At 42.5% G+C, this 24,034-nt stretch overlaps 1 protein-coding gene across 2 annotated transcripts in view; it reads right to left on the reverse strand.

Annotated features, from left to right (window-relative positions):
• Positions 1 to 451: 451 nt before the first annotated feature.
• LOC110530980 (disabled homolog 1) overlaps positions 452 to 24,034 on the reverse strand; it is a 73,167-nt gene continuing 49,584 nt past the window's right edge. The window contains exons 3-14 of one of the 2 annotated variants that reach the window (XM_036986176.2): positions 23,684 to 23,823; positions 19,792 to 19,890; positions 17,474 to 17,605; positions 14,009 to 14,128; positions 9,461 to 9,499; positions 8,432 to 8,497; positions 7,194 to 7,262; positions 4,819 to 4,866; positions 3,586 to 4,438; positions 3,278 to 3,399; positions 3,022 to 3,124; positions 452 to 2,508 (exon numbers count right to left, since the gene is read on the reverse strand). In XM_036986176.2, coding sequence (XP_036842071.2) covers positions 3,032 to 3,124; positions 3,278 to 3,399; positions 3,586 to 4,438; positions 4,819 to 4,866; positions 7,194 to 7,262; positions 8,432 to 8,497; positions 9,461 to 9,499; positions 14,009 to 14,128; positions 17,474 to 17,605; positions 19,792 to 19,890; positions 23,684 to 23,823 — 1,781 coding nt within the window. In that variant the 3' untranslated portion in view covers positions 452 to 2,508; positions 3,022 to 3,031. The remainder of the gene's footprint in view (positions 2,509 to 3,021; positions 3,125 to 3,277; positions 3,400 to 3,585; positions 4,439 to 4,818; positions 4,867 to 7,193; positions 7,263 to 8,431; positions 8,498 to 9,460; positions 9,500 to 14,008; positions 14,129 to 17,473; positions 17,606 to 19,791; positions 19,891 to 23,683; positions 23,824 to 24,034) is intronic. The other variant, XM_090182591.1, reaches the window with a different exon arrangement.

Consider the following 24,034-nt stretch of genomic DNA (forward strand, 5'->3'; position numbering starts at 1 on the left):
GAAGATCTGATCACAATCAGATCACAAGGTGTCTTTTAATCATCTACTCCAGTCTAAAAATGTGGGCACAGTCAGAATGTGTACAAGTGCAGGACAAGGGCGCATGTTATAACCAGGAATAAATGGGGTTAGACACGCATTGTGTCTGGATATCAATCAAATGTAAACAGATCTGGACGGTAAACCATTTAAATCATCATTATACCGTCCTCTAAAATCATTGACAGATAGGTCTTTGACTTATGGCATCAGTAACTGTCTTAAAATAAATAAATACATTCATACTGTATATTTGAAAGAATATCTGTCAAATAATCTGCATACACATTGATCAGATCACAAAACGTACATGTTAGTGCAAGGTGTAAATAAGCAAGGCTTGAGTTATATTCAGTTTAGAGCGCTAAAAAATGTTTGATTGGCAGCATAATCAAATATTCAGGTAGCAAAGTGGGAATCACATGATATTTTATTTGTGACTGAACAGTGGGGGTAGTAGTACAGTGAATGGGAAGAAAAATGCGTACAAAAGTCCTTTTCTCTTTTCAGCACTGTTGGAATTCCTAAATCAAATTTACAAAATATCGTTGGACCATTTAATTGAGCATTTTCTTATACGAGCAGGGTTACAGTTATCATCATAGTCTAGAAGTAAAAAGCAATAATATCTCTATTCTTTCATAATCTTCTAAAGTCACCACGTTTTGCCATTTGTAACTCTGTGGAGCAGACGGACCTACCAGATGCCCCAAACCTTTAGTTGCATGAATCAACCGTGTTACTGTAATACAATGGCATGACGATATAACAGTGACATGAATCAACCGTGTTACTGTAATACAATGACATGACGATATAACAGTGACATGAATCAACCGTGTTACTGTAATACAATGACATGACGATATAACAGTGAAGGAGCAACGCAACACAACCGATGATAATAAGGCATAGTAATGCACTCTGGAGTCTACTGCTGGCTGGGCCGTCACAACTAGCTTATTGGTTTGAATCCTAGAAACCACCCATGTGTAGCAGACCTGGGTTCCAATAGTATTTCAAATCATTTCAAATACTTTAGCGGTGTGTGATTGAGCTTGCCCGTTGCTATAGAATCAATAGAAAAGTCCCTAAAGTGCAAACCCCGCCAACATGGCACTCGAGGCAGGCTTAAGCAAATGCTCAAAAGTATTTGGAAGGTTTAAATAGTATTTGAACCCAGGTCTGGTAGCAGTTGAGTAGGTCAACAAAGAGATTGAAAGCAAACATTTAAGGATGGGTAGTACACCTGTTCAGTAGTCTAAAACAGTTAAAAGGTAAAAGTGACAGACTTTATTGGCCTGTGGATCCTTTATTTTGTGTGTGAGGATGGCCATTTTATTTTCAAAAGAGTGAGTTACGTCCTACGTAGGTAGCAGGTGTCCCCCATCGTTGCTTTGATTCAACGGCTATGTAACACAGATTCACAGTTCATATGTCACAGACTGACTGACCAAACCCAACACAGAAACAGAAAGTAAAAGAATCAATTAAAATGTCAAGAAAGCAAAGCAAAAATCCAGACAATACAGACAGAGGTGCTGGTATGGCATTGCTTTAAAGTTGAGAGAGCCACAGGTAGGTTGCATCAGAGAGGCAGACGACAGGCCTATCTTTTGGCACAGAGATTCCGGTGTAAGGGGTCTTGAGGAAATCTTATTTACAAAATAGAAGTTTGGCAAACAGGAATTATTTCGACTGATGCCTCGAAGCTGTTTTCGTTATCCATAAAATGCTCAGAAGCGTCAACTCAGAAGTCGCAGCTTACAAAATAAAAATTATATTTTTATCTTTAAGCATTGAAAAGGAAGCTATGAAGCTATGGAGAACAGTTGTCTCGCAGTCTCTGCTGTGTTTCGCTGGATCCACAATACATAGTCTGTTCATGCCAATAGAACAAGTCAGCTGTTTGAAAACATTTTGCAAATCCATCTGTTCTACACAGTGAGTACTCTGAGGCGGGTGGCAGTTCTCCAAACGAAGGGTATAACCCCATAGGACACCATTCCTCCTCAAAATCACCCCAAAAATGATTTAATCCTTAGAACCCATGAGAATCCTCATCCTGACCATGCAGTTTGATTGGTCCTCCCAGGTCACATGATAGATAAGGTGTCTCCGCCCACTGACCTGTGGCAGGAAGTTGTCGTGGTAACGACCCACTGCTACAGTTTGGTCAAAGATCATAGGTCACTTCATGGGAGATAGGGCTTCCGATTGGCTGCGGGTGGGGGGAAAGACAGCATGTGAGGAGAGTGTTGTGCTGTCCAGCTCAGGAAAGAAGCCAATCCTATGATATTGCTGCTTTAGGCTGCCAATATCTGCATTCTCCAGAACAGAGATCCGTGTAATCAAGTTATTAGGAGGGACATAGGAGTCCAGAGTCTCCTCTCCTCCATCTCTCAGTCCGCTGTCCTCTTCTCCTCTCATCTTCTTCTATCCTCCTGACGGTCACAGAGGTTCCTTCTCCTGGAAAGGGAGGGACCAGCATTAAAACACATACAAGCAAGGCACTCACACATATGCACACACACACACACACACACACACACTGAATTTCAGATATACTCATGTGTGAAATATGTGCAGTTATGAGCCTATAGACAGCAGGTGGCAGTATTGTTCCTTACGTCCTCGTACAGAATCAATGCAGAAATGTTCCATTTTACAACGTATTACAGAGCCATAATAAAGTAAGTCTTAAACCAAATAATTGGCTGAAAACCATTCAGCTGCAAAGACACAGAGAGAGCCTCAAAGACAAAGAAGAGATCTGTGTCTCTGGAAAAAACCCAGACAGACACAGAGAACGAGAACTGAGCGGTAAAGGGTTGTTAGACCAATCAATAAAACAGAGATGTTTTAAGGAGCCTTAAGGGGATACAAAAAGGTTGGACAATAGAACAGAAGAGGGAGAGAGGGATGGGATGAGGACAGGGTGCTTGAAGAGAGGGAGAGTATAGGAAAGGAGAGGAGACCCACCCAGAGTTCTCTAACTGTCTTCCTGTGGACAGATCTGGGCCTGGGGAGAATCAGGTGGAGCATCTCCAGATGGACAGGGAGACAGAGCCCTGGTGCATAAGCCCTAGATAGATAGATAGAGAGAGAGAATGGTCAATACCACATGAGTATAATCCACAGATACAAGTTAATGCAATAACTTCAACCATTAAGACAACTATCCACCAACTATTTGATAGATCATTATATCATCATGATCAGCTTATTCGAGACTCACCGAGTCATCCTCCCTGGTGCTGGGGGGTGTGGCCTGTGTTTGGATGGGAGAGTGGTCTGTGGGGGGGTCACTGGTCTGGGACGAGGCGGAGTCTGAGGACGGTCCAGGCTGGGGGGCTGGGGCTGCAGGGAGAGAGTGGGAGGTATAGGAGTTTTGGTTGTTGGGTGTACCTTTTTCACATAAAGCATTGAACGTTATCAATTTGGGTAGGGTTAGGTTAAGGTTTGGGTTGGGTAACTTACTTGTACTGTAACTGTCTATCTAGTCTAGTATGAATGTAGCAGAGACTGGCAGTAGGGAGAGCTTACCTGAGTCAGTGGAGGGTGAGGTGGATGTGCCAGGACTCAAGGTCATCCGAGAGAGGTCAAGGTCACTACAGCTGCCTTCCTCTTCCTGGGTCAAGGCCAATGGGGACATCACAGCCGGTGACCCCAGGCACAGCTGGCTACAGACCAGGGTGTCAGGAGGCACGTTCACTGGACCAGGGCCGGGTGTCTCACACCTCGCCATCATGACAAGGCTAACAGGCGTCTCACACCTGCCCACAGCACCCAGACCCATTGAAGTGGGACTCATCGGCCCAGGTGTTCCACACCTGCTGCCCACCATGACAAGGCCCAGTGAAGAGGGGCCTTCTCCTGCGTCAGAATCCCCACTGAGGCTGTGCTGCTGCTGGAGCTGCTGGAGCAGGGCGGGGTCCATCGCCTGGTGCTGGGGGCTGGTGATGGCTGAGGAGGGGGTGGAGGAGAGGTCGTAGTGTAGGCCCTGGGGGCCAGGGCACACGGTGGTGATGGGCACCATCATGGGGAGGTGGTGACCCCCCACGCCCACGGCCTGGGCGGGCATGTAGGCAGCCATGGCGGCCCACTGCTGCTGGGTGGCAGGGAAGATGTTGGCCTGGCTCCAGATGACGGGCTGGCCTCCCGGGAGGACCTGGGTAACCTGGAGGGGCCCCTGCACCCCAAAGGCCAGGGTCTGGGCCTGGCCAGAGAAGGATCCCTGCTGGGCCCACTGGGCTGCCTGGACTGGCCCCATGGTCATGTACCCCGAGGGGACAGAGGTGGGGCTGAAGGGGCCGGTGAACATCTCTGTGGGGTGTTGGTGCTGGTGCTGGTGGTGGCTCCTGCTGGGGTCCAAAGTGTTGGCCGGGGATGGGGGCATCTGAAGGCAAATCATCCACACACACACACATGTAAACCTGGCACCTACTGTATTATTTCACTGGGATCATTGTGACTATTTACTTAGGATAGAGGTCATGCAATGTATTCACTTAGAATAGAGGTCATGCAATTTATTTACTTAGAATAGAGGTCATGCAATTTATTTACTTAGAATAGAGGTCCTGTAATTTATTTACTTAGAATAGAGGTCATGCAATTTATTTACTTAGAATAGAGGTCCTGCAGTTTATTTACTTAGAATAGAGGTAATGTAATGTATTTACTTGAGCCACCCTGTAGTGAAAAGCATCTGTATTACTCTAATCACAACAAATCATTCTTAATACAACATTTTGAATGGGAAGGTCAGTTACTCACCGAGGGTGGAGTGGACATGTCTCCAAACAGATCAAAGTGGTTGATGTTCTGTGCAGGATAAAGGGTAGGGTCAGAGAAAGAGAACAGCGACATTTCACAACAAAACAAAAGCCAGATCTGCTTTAACATAATAACACATTCTACTGATCTATAACAGGGTGGCTATGTGTGTTTGTGTGTTTGTGTGTGTCTGTGTGTGTGTACTGTAGAGAATTGTACTGTGATGCTTAGAAACATCTCGCTCTTCTTTCCTCTCATTTCATTATCAGAAAATGGATCTAAAATGAATCTCTCATGGTGCTCTGTAATTGGCTGGGTAAAAGGGTTATTCATTCCAATCTAACGAACGCTGATTAGATATTCCTCTGTCCGTCTCTACCAATCAAATCATCCCCTGATGTCCCATGATGCATTACCATTGTGATTCCCCTAAAACACAAGATAATATGATATCATTAGGTGGTAGGATGTAGGCTGTATACATGTGCTTTTTGGGGCCACCATGTTTCTCCTACAAGACAATATAACCACCTGACCCATATTGCAGACGTGACCGTTCCTACTACTACGTCTCACCCCCCTGGCCATATACGCCCAGCGCTCTGACAGTATAATTACAATACAGAGGAGGTAGGGAAGACGGACAGAGGTTCTACAGCTAGACACATGAAATGTACAATATGTCACAGACTGCAGGCGCCATGCACAAGCAGACAATGTATCACCACGGGAACACACACAGGATTTGCATGCCATAAATAAAGACACACACACACACAAAGAATAGAGAAAATAAGGTGAAGACAGCAATCAGTGTGTGTGTGTGTGGGGGGGTTAACATAACATTGTCCATACCCTCTTTGAATTGTGTGGAGGAAACCAATCATATACAGGACATACATTACACCATATTGTTGTTATACATGATGTATTGGTGTGACAGTCTCATTTAACCTTAAGGGGGCTGAGGCAGGTGTCTGTAAGGTAGGGTGTCTGTAAGGTAGGGTGGTTATAGTTCTATAGGCCTTCCCCTCCGGCTGACTGGCAGGCAGAGTGACACACACGTTCAAGTTCAAGTTTACTTGTGAATCATGTTCATACAACAAATAAAGTTAAACTTGAACATGTCAGGCTGGGCATCTAGGCTCTCAGTAGAGCTCCAACTGAATGAACAGACAAGCAGTAACTCTTAGAGATGTGGAGGCAGCTACCGATACAACACCAGCTAGCATGATGTGTGTTGGGGAGAGATAGCAGGGGGACAGTGTAGCTACCATAGATAGTTGATGTGCTGCTGAACGATCAGCACAGGAAGAATGCGAAGAGAAAAAGTAAGCACACATTCTTCTGTTTCCATGTACGTCTTGACCAATGGACTTAAAGATGGAATCCTGCAGTATATAAAGACGGCTCCACTAGCCGCACCACCACCGTTTGTTGCCCAGCTGAGGAGCGGCATGGTGCAACATTTGTTGATACATATTGTGCTCCTCTATCGCACGTGCAGTGATGTCAGAGAGGAAACACCGTGTTGGTTGTTTACAGTAACTTCTTTGTCGATGTAATATCACAAACGGACATGGAAGTTTCCCCATTAAAGATTCCAGCTTTAAATAAATGTTTGGATGACGGTTTGGAGAAGAACGACTAGTGCATCTGATATGGTGGAGACTCGTAAAAACAAACAGTTAATCCATGACCTGTCTATTTTTTGTGGTAGAAATTAATCTGCTGTTAAAAATATATATTTGCTCTGCATACAGGTACGGTGTTTTTATGAGTGGGGTGGTAACCTAGGAGACCCCTCTGTCTGTCTGCATGCAGCTCCACCAGCAAACCTGTCATTTCCACCTCCCAGGAAGATGGAACAACCCACCATTGAACTGAGACTGAAAAGTACGAATAAAACCGTGTGTGTAATACTCCTCCTAGTTATATTGTAAATGACGTGGAGGGTTTGAAGCAAAGACTCCATCTGTAGCTGGTGCGACATCCAAGCTTAAGGGACAAATCATGATTCTGTTGTGGCAGGTTATGCATAAGTCCTGAAAATCATTTTATCATCATACCTCTAGAGTTGACTAAGACCCAACGGTTGACCATTCCAAAGCAATAGATTATATTTCTATATATCATTCCTTGGCCAGGAAAATCTATATCATTTAGTTAGTGCACAGGCAGGCAACCATGACCTAGACACACGCTGATGATAACCAGTCGATGACCAGTTTGTGGGTGTATACTGTGTATAACAGTGGTCACACAGACAGGGATTCATCAATGGAAACTAAAGAAGAGGGGAGGTTCTCCATTAAGAGAGACAGAGAGGTTTGCCAGTGGGGGGAGTGGACGAACAAAACAACAAAAACACCTACAGTCATAAAATGGCGTTTTGGGACGTCATAGATCCCTTCTCCCTTCTGCTGACTGGTAGCGGTGGGGACCTGAGTTGGAGGTCCAGTCAAAATAAAACAATACAGTGAGCAACACCATTTACCAAGGCTGAAAACGGACAAAAACACATTTATTTCAAAAAGAATCGTTTCTACTGAGGTGTCTCAAAGCTACTGTTCTGTCTTCATTTCAGAATGGCTCTCTGGTCTACACATGGTGATATTGTGGTCTGGTCTAAAAGCAATGTTATGCAAATACATTTCGACAGCTGTACAGCTCTCGAATTAATTCTACATGAATCAATATTGATTGTAAGCAATACTGTCAGACTGTGCATGCTACTTCTCTGTTTGGGCATTAAGATCACACAGCTGGTTTTCTCCATGTATACAATGTTCAACCAGGAGTTTTAAATCTATGGACACTGACAATGCAGGATCGTGTCCTGCCCTGTCCTCTCCTCTCTTTTCTTTATTTTCCTCACATTATTAACCCTATTCAACAATATGGCCTCCCTTTCTCTCTTTGGGCTGGCTAACTTGGCATTGGGCTGCAATTTCTTCTTGTCTACTGATCTTGTTTCATTCAGAAATCAAATGGCATGGCAAGTGATTCATCTCTATGCATCTTACATCTTCAGAAAGGTGAGGGAGAGGAGGAGGGAGGAGGAGGGAGGCGGGAGGTAGATGCAGGAGGAGGATTTGGGGAGAAGGGAGGAGGAGGGAAGAAGGAGGGGGAGGTGAAGGATGAGGGGTGAGTTAAAGAGAGGAGGGAGGTGATGGAGGGAGCAGAGGAGTAGGGGAGGGAGATAGTGGGAGGAAGAAGGGGAGGAGAAGAGAGGAGGGGGAGGTGAAGGGAGGAGAGGAGGGAGGAAAGATTAAATCACATTCTAGGTTCCTAGAAGCTGCTCTTAGTCCCTTGACCTAAACGGGAAGGTCAAACCTCTGGATGTCTGCAGGGATCCCACATAGACTCTAGAGAAGCCTTGATGAATTGGTCTGACAAAATAACTGGCCTTGACTGCACTTCACTGAACTGTGGATTTGAGATGTTATTCATCATTTACATTAGGAACGTTGTGAGTATACTATTTAAAAATAATAATATCCAGAGTGTACTGCTCTGCTCTGCTCTCTAACAAACATACATATTCTATTGTAACACAAAGCTCTGGGTTGACTACTCTACAAAAGGTAAGGGGCGGGGCTTGGTATTGTACCTGGTAAACGCTCTCCTCTGATTGGTGGCCACGGAGGGGCTCATGTCCAGCCTCAAACACAATGTACTACAACAAAGGAAGTGGGTGGGGCCAATAGGGATAGAGGATGACGGGATACATGGGGGAGAGAGAGAGAGAGAGAGAGAGAGAAAGAAAGAGATTGAGAGAAAGATTGAGGGACAGAGAGAGAGAAAATAAATTGAGAGAAAAACAGAGAAAGAAAGAAAGAGAGAGAAGATAAGAGGAGAGGAGAGAGTACAGTAATTGGTCAGGCAGTGGTAACAGGTACTGTAGAGGTCTAAGTGTTCTGATCTCCACCTCCACTACCACCTAGACACAGAGGGCCTAATACTGATTTGAGATCCGCGCTTGTAACTTAGTTGATTTACACGAAAGTCTGAATCGGTTACACGCCCAGATCTCAAGTCAGGATTCTGCCCAATGGTCATTGGACTCTTGTATTCAAAACAAAACAGCCAATGCTACTACAGAATTACAAATGAAATGTTTTTTTCAGGCATACAGTTGTAGTAAAACCTAAAGGGGCAAACATTAGAAAGGTTTTGAAGGGGGTGGGGCATAACCACTGAACATAAGCATTCAGAGTAAGGGTTAGTGTTGTCTGTATTCAGTGTGAGCAACAGAGTAGAGTATCATGTTCCAGTTTCAGCCAAAAGCAAAAGGGGAGAACAACCAGTCAGATAGGTCTTTAGAAGAAAATCAGTACATATACACAGATCAACTGAAAATATGGTTTTACAACACTGCACTGGCAATGGGAGAGTCAAATGGTTGAACAAAACCGTCTACTATGATGGTTGGTCTACTACGTATTACTGAGATGGTTTGGGTATCATGAATCATTAATTCAAGCAGATCAGCGGCAGATATTTACATTAAGGGTTAAGTGTTTTTTAATTCTATAGAATTAATCACGTGAAAACAATTGTGTCTGTAGAAGCTAGAGTGTAAACGTTACATGGGGTTCCATCGCTAGTTCTGCTGTGTAGGTGTTGTGTGGCGACCTACCTGGTAAACTGGATCATCCACCTCGTCCTCCAGAATGGTCTGTGTGATGGTTGAAGAGAAGGAACATTTTACATAACAAGTAGAAGATGGATAAAGAGAAGAACAGGGCAAGAACATACAGAGGCAAATAGAATAACAGAGAGAATAACATAGAGGATAACAGATAGAACAATAAATGGAATAACAGAGAGGATAACAGATAGAACAAGAAATGTAATAACAGAGAGGATAACAGATAGAACAATAAATGGAATAACAGAGAGGATAACAGAGAGAATAATAGATAGAACAAGAAATGGAATAACAGAGAATAACAGATAGAACAAGAAGTGGAATAACAGAGAGAATAACAGATAGAACAAGAAATGGAATAACAGAGAGAATAACAGATAGAACAATAAATGAAATAACAGAGAGAATAACAGAACAAGAAATGGAATAACAGAGATAATAACAAGAGGATAAGAGAGAGAAGAACAGAGAGGATAAGAGAGAGAAGAACAGAGAGAATAACAGAGAGGATAACAGAGAGAAGAACAGAGAGAATAACAGAGAGGATAACAGAGAGAATAACAGAGAGGATAACAGAGAGAATAACAGAGAATATAACAGAGAGGATAACAGAGAGAATAACAGAGAGAATAACAGAGAGAATAACAGAGAGGATAACAGAGAGGATAACAGAGAGGATAACAGAGAGGATAACAGAGAGAATAACAGAGAACAAATAACAGAGAGAATAACAGAGAGGATAACAGAGAGAATAACAAAGAGAACAAATAACAGAGAGAATAACAGAGAGGATAACAGAGAGGATAACAGAGAGAATAACAAAGAGAACAAATAACAGAGAGAATAACAGAGAGGATAACAGAGAGAATAACAAAGAGAACAAATAACAGAGAGAATAACAGAGAGGATAACAGAGAGGATAACAGAGAGAATAACAAAGAGAACAAATAACAGAGAGAATAACAGAGAGGATAACAGAGAGAAGAACAGAGAGAAGAACAGAGAGGATAACAGAGAGGATAACAGAGAGAATAACAAAGAGAACAAATAACAGAGAGAATAACAGAGAGGATAACAGAGAGAATAACAAAGAGAACAAATAACAGAGAGAATAACAGAGAGGATAACAGAGAGGATAACAGAGAGAATAACAAAGAGAACAAATAACAGAGAGAATGACAGAGAGGATAACAGAGAGAATAACAGAGAGAAGAACAGAGAGAAGAACAGAGAGGATAACAGAGAGAAGAACAGAGAGAAGAACAAAGAGGATAACAGTGAGAATTAACAGAGAGAAGAACAGAGCAAGAACAACAGACCAAGAGCATGCAAGGACATCAGCCATTGGCTTGGGGGAAAAGAGGCCTATCCTATTAGGAACTCAGAAGTGAGAGACGCTTCATCTATTTTATCCTCCTGAGACCCAGAAAAAAAACGTGTTGGGGAGGAAACAAAACATGTTAGAAAGAAACAAATATTTGTATTTATTTATTTTTGTATGTGTCAATTAGGATTCGGTTGGTAGTAATATGATACATTTAACATTACAGTAAATGGTTGATAGTAATATGATACATTTAACATTACAGTAAATGGTTGATAGTAATATGATACATTTAACATTACAGTAAATGGTTGATAGTAATATGATACATTTAACATTACAGTAAATGGTTCATAGTATTATGATATTTTTAACATTACAGTGAATGGTTGATAGTAATATGATACATTTAACATTACAGTAAATGGTTGAAAGTAATGTGATAAATCATTTAACATTACAGTAAATGGTTGATAGTCATATGATACATTTAACATTACAGTAAATGGTTGATAGTAATATGATAAATTTAACATTACAGTAAATGGTTGATAGTAATATGATACATTTAACATTACAGTAAATGGTTGATAGTAATATGATACATTTAACATTACAGTAAATGGTTCATAGTATTATGATATTTTTAACATTACAGTGAATGGTTGATAGTAATATGATACATTTAACATTACAGTAAATGGTTGAAAGTAATGTGATAAATCATTTAACATTACAGTAAATGGTTGATAGTAATGTGATACATCATTTAACATTACAGTAAATGGTTGATAGTAATATGATACATTTAACATTACAGTAAATGGTTGATAGTAATATGATACATTTAACATTACAGTAAATGGTTGATAGTAATATAATACATTTAACATTACAGTAAATGGTTGATAGTAATGTGATAAATCATTTAACATTACAGTAAATGGTTGATAGTAATATGATACATTTAACATTACAGTAAATGGTTGATAGTAATATGATACATTTAACATTACAGTAAATGGTTGATAGTAATATGATACATTTAACATTACAGTAAATGGTTCATAGTATTATGATATTTTTAACATTACAGTGAATGGTTGATAGTAATATGATACATTTAACATTACAGTAAATGGTTGAAAGTAATGTGATAAATCATTTAACATTACAGTAAATGGTTGATAGTAATGTGATACATCATTTAACATTACAGTAAATGGTTGATAGTAATGTGATACATCATTTAACATTACAGTAAATGGTTGATAATAATATGATACATTTAACATTACAGTACATGGTTATTAGTATTGTGATACATTTAACATTACAGTAAATGTTTATTAGTATTGTGATACATTTAACATTACAGTACATGTTTATTAGTATTGTGATACATTTAACATTACAGTAAATGGTTGATAGTAATATGATACATTTAACATTACAGTACATGGTTATTAGTATTGTGATACATTTAACATTACAGTAAATGGTTGATAGTAATGTGATACATAATTTAACATTACAGTAAATGGTTGATAGTCATATGATACATTTAACATTACAGTAAATGGTTGATAGTAATGTGATACATCATTTAACATTACAGTAAATGGTTGATAGTAATGTGATACATCATTTAACATTACAGTAAATGGTTGATAGTAATGTGATACATCATTTAACATTACAGTAAATGGTTGATAGTAATGTGATACATTTAACATTACAGTACATGGTTATTAGTATTGTGATACATTTAACATTACAGTAAATGGTTGATAGTAATGTGATACATAATTTAACATTACAGTAAATGGTTGATAGTCATGATACATTTAACATTACAGTAAATGGTTGATAGTAATGTGATACATCATTTAACATTACAGTAAATTGTTGATAGTAATGTGATACATCATTTAACATTACAGTAAATGGTTGATAGTAATGTGATACATCATTTAACATTATAGTAAATGGTTGATAGTAATGTGATACATTTTTAACATTACAGTAAATGCTTATTAGTAATATGATACATTTCACATTACAGTAAATGGTTGATAGTAATGTGATACATCATTTAACATTACAGTAAATGGTTGATAGTAACATGATACAGTTAACATTACAGTAAGTGGTTGATAGTAATATGATACGTTTAACATTACAGTAAATGGTTGATAGTAATATGATACATTTAACATTACAGTAAATGGTTCATAGTATTATGATATTTTTAACATTACAGTAAATGGTTCATAGTATCATGATATTTTTAACATTACAGTAAATGGTTGATAGTAATATGAAACGTTTAACATTACAGTAAATGGGGACAGTAGGTAAAAAACATAGTTAGCGCATCCTGATGTCAACTGCAGAGAACTTTTATTAACAAGCTCTTATTTAGCTCTCATTTGACATAAAATAAATATATTACACTGCTTTGAAAACTATTCCTGAGATATTTACCCATTAGAAACAATCTCAATATCAAACTAATTGTGTAATTTTTCATTTTGAAGAACCAGAAAGAAATATCAAGGTGACACCACCACACATATGATGTCATAGAAAAGCACAGGATGTCCTCTCAAAGTGACAACAGGACCTCACACAGTGGCATGTATGTCTTTAGAAATACAGAGCAAATACGAATGTCCATTAGATAGGACAACAATCAATTGCTAGGCTCAGGGGGAATATACACTTTTGTCTAAGTTACTGTACAGTTCAGTAATATTTCCTACATAATAATTCCTTCCATTGTAGACACAGGTATTCATTACATTAAGCCTTTTACATTGACGGGGCTATTCTGCTGCATGGAGTCCTGTTTCAGTATAACACATATGTATAGTATAGCAAGTAAACTAAAATCATTTGTATTGCAGTCTGCATATACAGCCAAAGCTGAAAGCATTCACATTCAGTTGTTTCTATGAATAATCCTCATTTATAGTGTATGCAGTGGAATCTCACAGTGGAGTGGTTGAAGGTTGAAGAGGGCTCTATTGAACAGTGAAAGAACAGGAAGTGTTCTCTGGTCACAGAATTAGAATCACTAGAACAGACAAAGCCTGGACAGTATTGTCCACAGCAATTTCCCTGGTAGACTACACTCATGGGTACACTCAAATCGGCGTGTTATTGTGATGCATAACTGCTATGGTAACAGTTGTGTTGTTGTTGTTTACCTGGTAGACGGCCTGCTCACACTGCTTGTCCTTCTGGGACTTCTTCTCCATCTCCTCTCGCTGCTTGATGTCGTAGATGAGCGTGAAGAGGTCACGCAGGTCAATGATCAGTGGCTCCGCCTGGGAGGGAGAGAGAGAGAGAGAGAGAGAGAGAGAGAGAGCAGAATATACCACAAACTTATACCACAAAGCCTTATTGTTATTATGAACTGGTTCCCAACTGACATGTGACATAAGAATAATTTATTCATGCAGCCTAATTGACTATCCGTCTTAGTTGGTTAAGGTCGGATATTGACTGAACACGGATCATATTAGTGCCCTGCCAATACGGAGTTGTTGTTATCTGCAGCTATCTGTCACGCCCTGGCCATAGAGAGGCTTTTTATTCTCTATTTTGGTTAGGCCAGGGTGTGACAAGGGTGGGCATTCTACATTATTTTTTCTATGTTTTTGTATTTCTTTGTTTTTGGCCAGGTCTGGTTCTCAATCAGGGCACGTTGCACCTTGGTCCTCACCTTCTTCCACCAACGACAATCGTTACACTATCTACAGCCATCAAGAGCACTGAGCCCTGCAAATCTAATGTGTTATCTATTTATATACTGTATACATTTTATCTTTTGGGACCATTGGCTGGCTTTTCCTTTATTACACAACACAGGAGAGAGCAAAGATCACATTTGTTACCTGGTCACACGGCACCTTATTAGCAGCCTAAGCAGAGAGCTCCTGTAAATACATACATATTTAATTGTTTGTAAGTGTTTTTAAAAGTTTTATAATCAGCTGTTTTGTTTTTGATAACATTCAGTTTTATTGCATATTTATTGCATATTTCTGGTGGTTTTGACCCACAGATTTGCAGATGGACTGGCAGGTCAACTCTTTTTGGCATTTGCCAGAATTGTTCTATGGTCAGTCCCTGTTAGTATTGTATTCTAAATGTGTTGACTTGGGCTGTAATGTTATTCCTAACTAATACCACTGTACACCTCATTCCTGGTACTTGAGTTGAGTCACTACAACAAGGGTAGGTTGGTTCTCTATGGTGTAGTAGGTCATATTTCTATGTTTGTGTTTTGAATGGTTCCCAATTAGAGGCAGCTGGTAATGGTTGCCTCTAATTGAGGATCATATTAAAAGGTAGCCATTTTTCCCACCTGTGTTTGTGGGATATTGTTATGTGTTTGTGGGATATTGTTATGTGTTTGTGGGATATTGTTTTGTGTTTGTGGGATATTGTTTTGTGTTTGTGGGATATTGTTATGTGTTTGTGGGATATTGTTATGTGTTTGTGGGATATTGTTTTGTGTTTGTGGGATATTGTTATGTGTTTGTGGGATATTGTTATGTGTTTGTGGGATATTGTTATGTGTTTGTGGGATATTGTTATGTGTTTGTGGGATATTGTTTTGTGTTTGTGGGATATTGTTATGTGTTTGTGGGATATTGTTTTGTGTTTGTGGGATATTGTTATGTGTTTGTGGGATATTGTTTTGTGTTTGTGGGATATTGTTATGTGTTTGTGGGATATTGTTATGTGTTTGTGGGATATTGTTATGTGTTTGTGGGATATTGTTATGTGTTTGTGGGATATTGTTATGTGTTTGTGGGATATTGTTATGTGTTTGTGGGATATTGTTATGTGTTTGTGGGATATTGTTATGTGTTTGTGGGATATTGTTATGTGTTTGTGGGATATTGTTATGTGTTTGTGGGATATTGTTTTGTGTTTGTGGGATATTGTTTTGTGTTTGTGGGATATTGTTATGTGTTTGTGGGATATTGTTATGTGTTTGTGGGATATTGTTATGTGTTTGTGGGATATTGTTATGTGTTTGTGGGATATTGTTTTGTGTTTGTGGGATATTGTTATGTGTTTGTGGGATATTGTTTTGTGTTTGTGGGATATTGTTTTGTGTTTGTGGGATATTGTTATGTGTTTGTGGGATATTGTTATGTGTTTGTGGGATATTGTTTTGTGTTTGTGGGATATTGTTATGTGTTTGTGCTAGTTGCACCACTTATGTTACATTTTGTTGTTGGTTTGTTGTTTTGTTTGGAAGTTTCGCTTTATTAAAAGATGTGGAACTCAACACACGCTGCGCCTTGGTCCTGTCCTTATTACGAACGTGACAGTAGGTAAGGAACTCAACACCCGCTGGGCCTTGGTCCTGTCCTTATTACGAACGTGACAGTAGGTAAGGAACTCAACACACGCTGGGCCTTGGTCCTGTCCTTATTACGAACGTGACAGTAGGTAAGGAACTCAACACGCTGCGCCTTGGTCCTGTCCTTATTACGAACGTGACAGTAGGTAAGGAACTCAACACACGCTGGGCCTTGGTCCTGTCCTTATTACGAACGTGACAGTAGGTAAGGAACTCAACACACGCTGGGCCTTGGTCCCGTCCTTATTACGAACGTGACAGTAGGTAAGGAACTCAACACGCTGCGCCTTGGTCCTGTCCTTATTACGAACGTGACAGTAGGTAAGGAACTCAACACACGCTGGGCCTTGGTCCCGTCCTTATTACGAACGTGACAGTAGGTAAGGAACTCAACACACGCTGGGCCTTGGTCCTGTCCTTATTACGAACGTGACAGTAGGTAAGGAACTCAACACACGCTGGGCCTTGGTCCCGTCCTTATTACGAACGTGACAGTAGGTAAGGAACTCAACACACGCTGGGCCTTGGTCCTGTCCTTATTACGAACGTGACAGTAGGTAAGGAACTCAACACACGCTGGGCCTTGGTCCTGTCCTTATTACGAACGTGACAGTAGGTAAGGAACTCAACACACGCTGGGCCTTGGTCCTGTCCTTATTACGAACGTGACAGTAGGTAAGGAACTCAACACACGCTGGGCCTTGGTCCTGTCCTTATTACGAACGTGACAGTAGGTAAGGAACTCAACACACGCTGGGCCTTGGTCCTGTCCTTATTACGAACGTGACAGTAGGTAAGGAACTCAACACACGCTGGGCCTTGGTCCTGTCCTTATTACGAACGTGACAGTAGGTAAGGAACTCAACACACGCTGGGCCTTGGTCCTGTCCTTATTACGAACGTGACAGTAGGTAAGGAACTCAACACACGCTGGGCCTTGGTCCTGTCCTTATTACGAACGTGACAGTAGGTAAGGAACTCAACACACGCTGGGCCTTGGTCCCGTCCTTATTACGAACGTGACAGTAGGTAAGGAACTCAACACACGCTGGGCCTTGGTCCTGTCCTTATTACGAACGTGACAGTAGGTAAGGAACTCAACACACGCTGGGCCTTGGTCCTGTCCTTATTACGAACGTGACAGTAGGTAAGGAACTCAACACACGCTGGGCCTTGGTCCCGTCCTTATTACGAACGTGACAGTAGGTAAGGAACTCAACACACACTGCGCCTTGATCCCGTCCTTATTATGAACGTGACAGTAGGTAAGGAACTCAGGTCCTGTACTCACCGACTGGCCAGACTTGATGGCCACAAACCTGTGGTGTCCCTCCTTCCCACAGACGTAGCCAAAGGCCCGGTGGTCCCGGGTATCCTTGGCGATATAGGAAATCTCATGCACTGAGTGGTGATGCAGCAGAACCTGAAAACACACACGGAGGAAATTACATACATTTTGAGTACGAAATAACGTAGGAGATCTTTGAAACAGAAGGAAGTGGCAGATCCGAAGCAGGAAATGAACCAAAACTAAATGGAGGGGGTTTGGAGACACATGTTGGATACTGTAGGGCCAAGGTCCTGATTTTATAGTTTAGTTAGACCCATGTGACCTGCCTAAGAGAACTCTTGGCTCTACTCAATGCATTTCTATGAATTTCATCCATTCTTGAAAGAATTCTTTGTTCCAAAATGAGGGAGTGAACTGGGAGTTCAGGGTAAGTAGGCTACAGCTCTTTGCTAATTCTAATACTATGGCAACGCGGTGCTCCAGATACACCGCAGCAGGGAAGAAAGGAAGGCAGATGGAAATTAATATTCTCTCTTTGTCTTACTGTTGACAGGGATGACTGACACATTTACCATTGTTCCCTTTCTTTCCTCATTTCCAACTCTCACAGTTGGAATAGCAGACACAGCACATTTACTGCATGGATAACAGCAGATCAGGATGTGTGTGTGTGTGTGCAGATCAGACTCCACACACACAACCCATTGTAACTTATTTTGAAGATCTTTCTAGCCTGGGGGGAAGTTGTTGTTGTGTATTGTGCAATATGCCAAAATATGCATTGTCAACAGAGAATGGTACACCCGCAGGGCAGCGCTGAACACCCAGGTTACAAGTACAACTAACACTGCAAAGAAACCACTACTAAAGGACACCAATAAGAAGAAGAGACTTGCTTGGGCCAAGAAACACGAGCAATGGACATTAGACTGGTGGAAATTTGTCCATTTGTAGAAAATAGTAAAAATAAAGAAAAACCATTGAATGAATAGGTGTTCTAAAACTTTTGACCGGTAGTGTGTATTCAGGAATGTGCATGGATACACACACACACAGTAGTTAGGCTGTCACTCATCTACTCCCACCTGCTGCTCCACTAATAGCATTGATAAGCTTCGAACAATAGGGAGGAGCTACTAAGAAATGACCTAGGGCTTCTTCAGTGGAGTGTAATGATAACAGAGAATTTAATCGTACTAGAGCCGACACTGTTCTATAGTCTAGAATCTAGACTCTAGATGACAGTACATTGCTACATTACACATTTCTACGTGAATGTTCTGCAACGCTGCAGCCTGCTGAATAAGCCCCATATTTTACCATAATGATTGTTGGGGAAATGAAGTGGTGTTGGGGTAATCCGTTTATAAAATGAAAGAGCATTGGGGGAACAATGATTCACAAACAAAATGACAGAGACGCCAGCGGTGATGAGGGTTAGGGATAGGACATACACACACACACACACACACACACACACACACACACACACACACACACACACACACACACACACACACACACACACACACACACACACACACACACACACACACACACACACACACACACACACACACACACACACTATGGGGCAATGAGGGTTATTATATAGCTGTTGTTGATAAATGACAGGACTGGCAGCAATTGACAGGTGGCACCACTATCCAACCAAAATCATCAAATATCAAACGATGACGAGCGGGTCTATACAGTAACATTTATTGTATAGAGTAATTGATGATATTTATCCCCTTTTAATGACAGTTGAGGTGGAGCTATGGGGCAGTTAGACTAGCAGTTAGCAGTGATGATGATTAGAGTTGGAACTGTGGGCTAATTAACCTAGCGGATAGCGGTGATGAGCAGCCTCAGGATGGTGGGTTGGTGGGGGTTGGGGGGAGGAGGAACCCCTCTATCATCCTGCAATGGAACAGCAGGCCTCTGGGCCCTGAGGGAGGAGGGTGGGAGGGAGGGAATGAAATGGAGGGGGGAGGCAGATTGTCTCATAGCATGGAGGGGAGGAGGGGGAAGGGGACAACGTCACATCCCTCATATACACACTGTCATTACAGTAGACAGGTCTTTATCATCAGACATTAGCCACCATACAGCACGCCTAGACTGCTTCTGTTGTATTCCCTGTCATGTCAACTGCACCATATGCCAGGTAGGCACACAAGATGGCTGCCTTTCTTCTACATGACTGTGATTAAACTTGTATTAGCCTCTGCCCTCTGGATGTCCTATAAGGTTCACAGCAGCTGGGGCTAGACCTGTCTGCGCAGCTGCACTGTGGAGCCTCATCACTCACTCACCCCTGATCTCTCGTCGTAAATCTTGATCCCCCCGAAGGAGATGGTGAGGAAGACTCTCTGCTTGTGCTCTCCTTTGGAGCGCGCTGACGAAGCCATTCCCTGGAGGAGAGGAAGAGACACAGGGAGATGAAGGGAAATACTCTCAGCGTGAAAGACAGCAGCGTGCCATCGACTCACGACTCAGGTAAGTATGACGGGGGAGGAAGAGGAGAGGGGAGGAAGAGGGTGACAGCTGTTATATGAGGTGCAATACGACAGAAGGCTCTTCAATGTTGCTCTTTTATTCTTTCAACACAGTTTCTCTTTTTCACCACTGAGTCTTTTATTGTTGAGCTTTTAAGAGGCTGATTTATTAAGTAGGGTTCTGCTGCCTGCACCTTGTGACACAAGCTGCCAAACTTCCATGTAGCAACTTGAAGTTTCTCTGACTGAATGTATTCTGCTGACCGACCGTAGCCTAACCTTCACCTCGCTGGGACACTTCTGTCACGTCTTGCTGCCTGAAGAACCATGGAGCCTTTAAAGTAGATTTTCCCATGGATCTCAGCTCCTTTTTCTTTCAACAAAAACAATTAACATTTCCAGCATGTTTCTCAGACTCAAATGGAGGCACGACCCTCCCTCTCTAACGCAAGCCTGACATGTCTTTCATGTAAATAAGCTGTGAGAAAAGAGAAAAGAAGACAGAACGTCATCGTGAATGCTGAACACGTCTGACAACCCTGGAACCCCAGTCACGTTGAGGAGGGTTGAGCGAGCGACCCCATACACAACCAGTACACTATATCCCCCTCTCCAGATCTGAGCTTCATCAATTAATACATAAACTTGGAAACCATCAACCCTCTGTTTGTTCTCCAGAAACAAAGAGCGATCGGCTGAATAGAGGAGAGAGAGGTGTCTAAGAATGTCGTCAATCCACAATCGACTTCTCCATTTGGTGGATTAAGTCCTCAAGCTTATGGAGGCAGCTCAATAGAGACCCCTTCCCCTCCTCTATTCCATCCCTCCATCGCCCTCCTCTATTCTATACCTCCACCCCCTCCTCTATTTCATCCCTCCATCCAACTCCTATATTTCATCCCTCTATCCCGCTCCTCCATTTCATCCCTCTATCTCCCTCCTCTATTTCATCCCTCCATCGCCCTCCTCTATTCCATCCCTCCATCTCCCTCTTCTATTCCATCCCTCCATCGCCCTCCTCTATTCCATCCCTCCATCTCCCTCCTCTATTGCATCCCTCTGTCTCCATCTTCTATTCCATCCCTCTATCCCCCTCTTCTATTCCATCCCTCCATCTCCCTCTTCTATTTCATCCCTCTGTCTCCATCTTCTATTCCATCCCTCTATCTCCATCTTCTATTCCATCCCTCCATCCCCCTCTTCTATTCCATCCCTCTATCCCCCTCTTCTATTCCATCCCTCCATCTCCCTCTTCTATTCCATCCCTCCATCTCCCTCTTCTATTCCATCCCTCCATCTCCCTCTTCTATTCCATCCCTCCATCTCCCTCTTCTATTCCATCCCCCTATCCCCTCCTCTATTTCATCCCTCCATCGCCCTCTTCTATTCCATCCCTCCATCTCCCTCTTCTATTCCATCCCTCCATCCCCCTCTTCTATTCCATCCCTCCATCTCCCTCTTCTATTCCATCCCTCCATCTCCCTCTTCTATTTCATCCCTCCATCGCCCTCTTCTATTTCATCCCTCCATCGCCCTCTTCTATTCCATCCCTCCATCCCCCTCTTCTATTCCATCCCTCCATCTCCCTCTTCTATTCCATCCCTCCATCTCCCTCTTCTATTCCATCCCTCCATCTCCCTCTTCTATTCCATCCCTCCATCGCCCTCTTCTATTCCATCCCTCCATCCCCCTCTTCTATTTCATCCCTCCATCCCCCTCTTCTATTTCATCCCTCCATCTCCATCTTCTATTCCATCCCTCTATCTCCATCTTCTATTCCATCCCTCCATCGCCCTCTTCTATTCCATCCCTCGATCGCCCTCCTCCATTTCATCCCTCCATCCCCCTCTTCTATTCCATCCCTCTATCTCCATCTTCTATTCCATCCCTCCATCCCCCTCTTCTATTCCATCCCTCCATCGCCCTCTTCTATTCCATCCCTCTATCTCCATCCCTCCATCCCCCACTTCTATTCCATCCCTCTATCTCCATCTTCTATTCCATCCCTCCATCCCCCTCTTCTATTCCATCCCTCCATCGCCCTCTTCTATTCCATCCCTCTATCTCCATCCCTCCATCCCCCTCTTCTTTTCCATCCCTCTATCTCCATCTTCTATTCCATCCCTCCATCCCCCTCTTCTATTCCATCCCTCCATCTCCCTCCTCTATTTCATCCCTCCATCCCCCTCTTCTATTCCATCCCTCTATCTCCATCTTCTATTCCATCCCTCCATCCCCCTCTTCTATTTCATCCCTCTATCTCCATCTTCTATTCCATCCCTCTATCTCCATCTTCTATTCCATCCCTCTATCGCCCTCTTCTATTCCATCCCTCTATCTCCATCTTCTATTCCATCCCTCTATCCCCCTCCTCTATTTCATCCCTCCATCCCCCTCCTCTATTCCATCCCTCTATCCCCCTCTTCTATTCCATCCCTCCATCCCCCTCTTCTATTCCATCCCTCTATCTCCATCTTCTATTCCATCCCTCTATCTCCATCTTCTATTCCATCCCTCTATCGCCCTCTTCTATTCCATCCCTCTATCCCCCTCTTCTCTTCCATCCCTCCATCCCCCTCCTCTATTCCATCCCTCTATCCCCCTCCTCTATTTCATCCCTCCATCCCCCTCCTCTATTCCATCCCTCCATCGCCCTCTTCTATTCCATCCCTCTATCTCCATCTTCTATTCCATCCCTCCATCCCCCTCTTCTATTCCATCCCTCCATCGCCCTCTTCTATTCCATCCCTCTATCTCCATCCCTCCATCCCCCTCTTCTATTCCATCCCTCTATCTCCATCTTCTATTCCATCCCTCCATCCCCCTCTTCTATTCATCCCTCCATTCCCCTCTTCTATTCCATCCCTCCATCCCCCTCTTCTATTACATCCCTCCATCACCCTCTTCTATTCCATCCCTCTATCTCCATCTTCTATTCCATCCCTCTATCTCCCTCTTCTATTCCATCCCTCCATCTCCATCTTCTATTCCATCCCTCCATCTCCCTCTTCTATTCCATCCCTCCATCTCCCTCTTCTATTCCATCCCTCCATCTCCCTCTTCTATTCCATCCCTCTATCCCCCTCTTCTATTCCATCCCTCCATCCCCCTCCCCTATTCCATCCCTCTGTCTCCCTCTTCTATTCTATCCCTCCATCTCCCTCTTCTATTCCATCCCTCCATCTCCCTCTTCTATTCCATCCCTCTATCCCCCTCTTCTATTCCATGCCTCTATCGCCCTCCTCTATTTCATCCCTCCATCCCCCTCTTCTATTTCATCCCTCCATCCCCCTCTTCTATTCCATCCCTCTGTCCCCCTCTTCTGCCTGTCTATATAATACAATGACTGTATTGACCTGAGAACATTGACTGTAACTGGCAGTGACTGCTGGATATGGGAGTCATAGGCAGGTCACTGTTCAAATGTCACAGCATGGATCTACAAAACTCCTGCTGTTGTGTTATTGGACATGTGGAGCAACTACATCTGATATGAGAAGATCAGAGCAGGAAATGGCTTTGCCTGCTGGCTGTACGGTAATGCTACTATGTCTCCAGCATGGTTGAAGAGACATAATAAAACCATCCATATTCTCTCTTCTGTAGATGCATCTGGCTCCTGCAAAGACGCATCAATAGAGATGGCTGAATTCACTTCTTCTTCTACACCTGAATACCACCCCCTCTCCTCAGACACACACAGACATACCTTGAGCTTCATCATGGAGTCCTGGCACAGCTTGTCCCCGCGTGCCGCTGTCACCTCATCAGTCCCGATCAGCTTTGCCTTGTAGCGCACGCCATCACCACGGAAACGCTTAATCAGCCCCGTCTCAGTGCGGTCCTGACCTGCAGAGAGAGAGAGAGAGAGAGGAGAGAGAGAGAGGGGAGAGAGAGAGGAGAGAGAGAGAGAGAGAGAGAGAGAGAGAGAGAGAGAGAGAGGGAGAGAGAGAGAGAGAGAGAGAGAGAGAGAGAGAGGTTTAAGAGGTGTGTGTGTGTGCGTGTCTGCATGCATGTGTGTGTGTAGGGAGGGGTACAGTATGTGGGAAAATACATATTT

The sequence above is a fragment of the Oncorhynchus mykiss genome, chromosome 8, assembly GCF_057628025.1.
Source record: "Oncorhynchus mykiss isolate SJ-2025 chromosome 8, ASM5762802v1, whole genome shotgun sequence".
In the NCBI taxonomy this organism is placed as follows: Eukaryota; Metazoa; Chordata; class Actinopteri; order Salmoniformes; family Salmonidae; genus Oncorhynchus; species Oncorhynchus mykiss.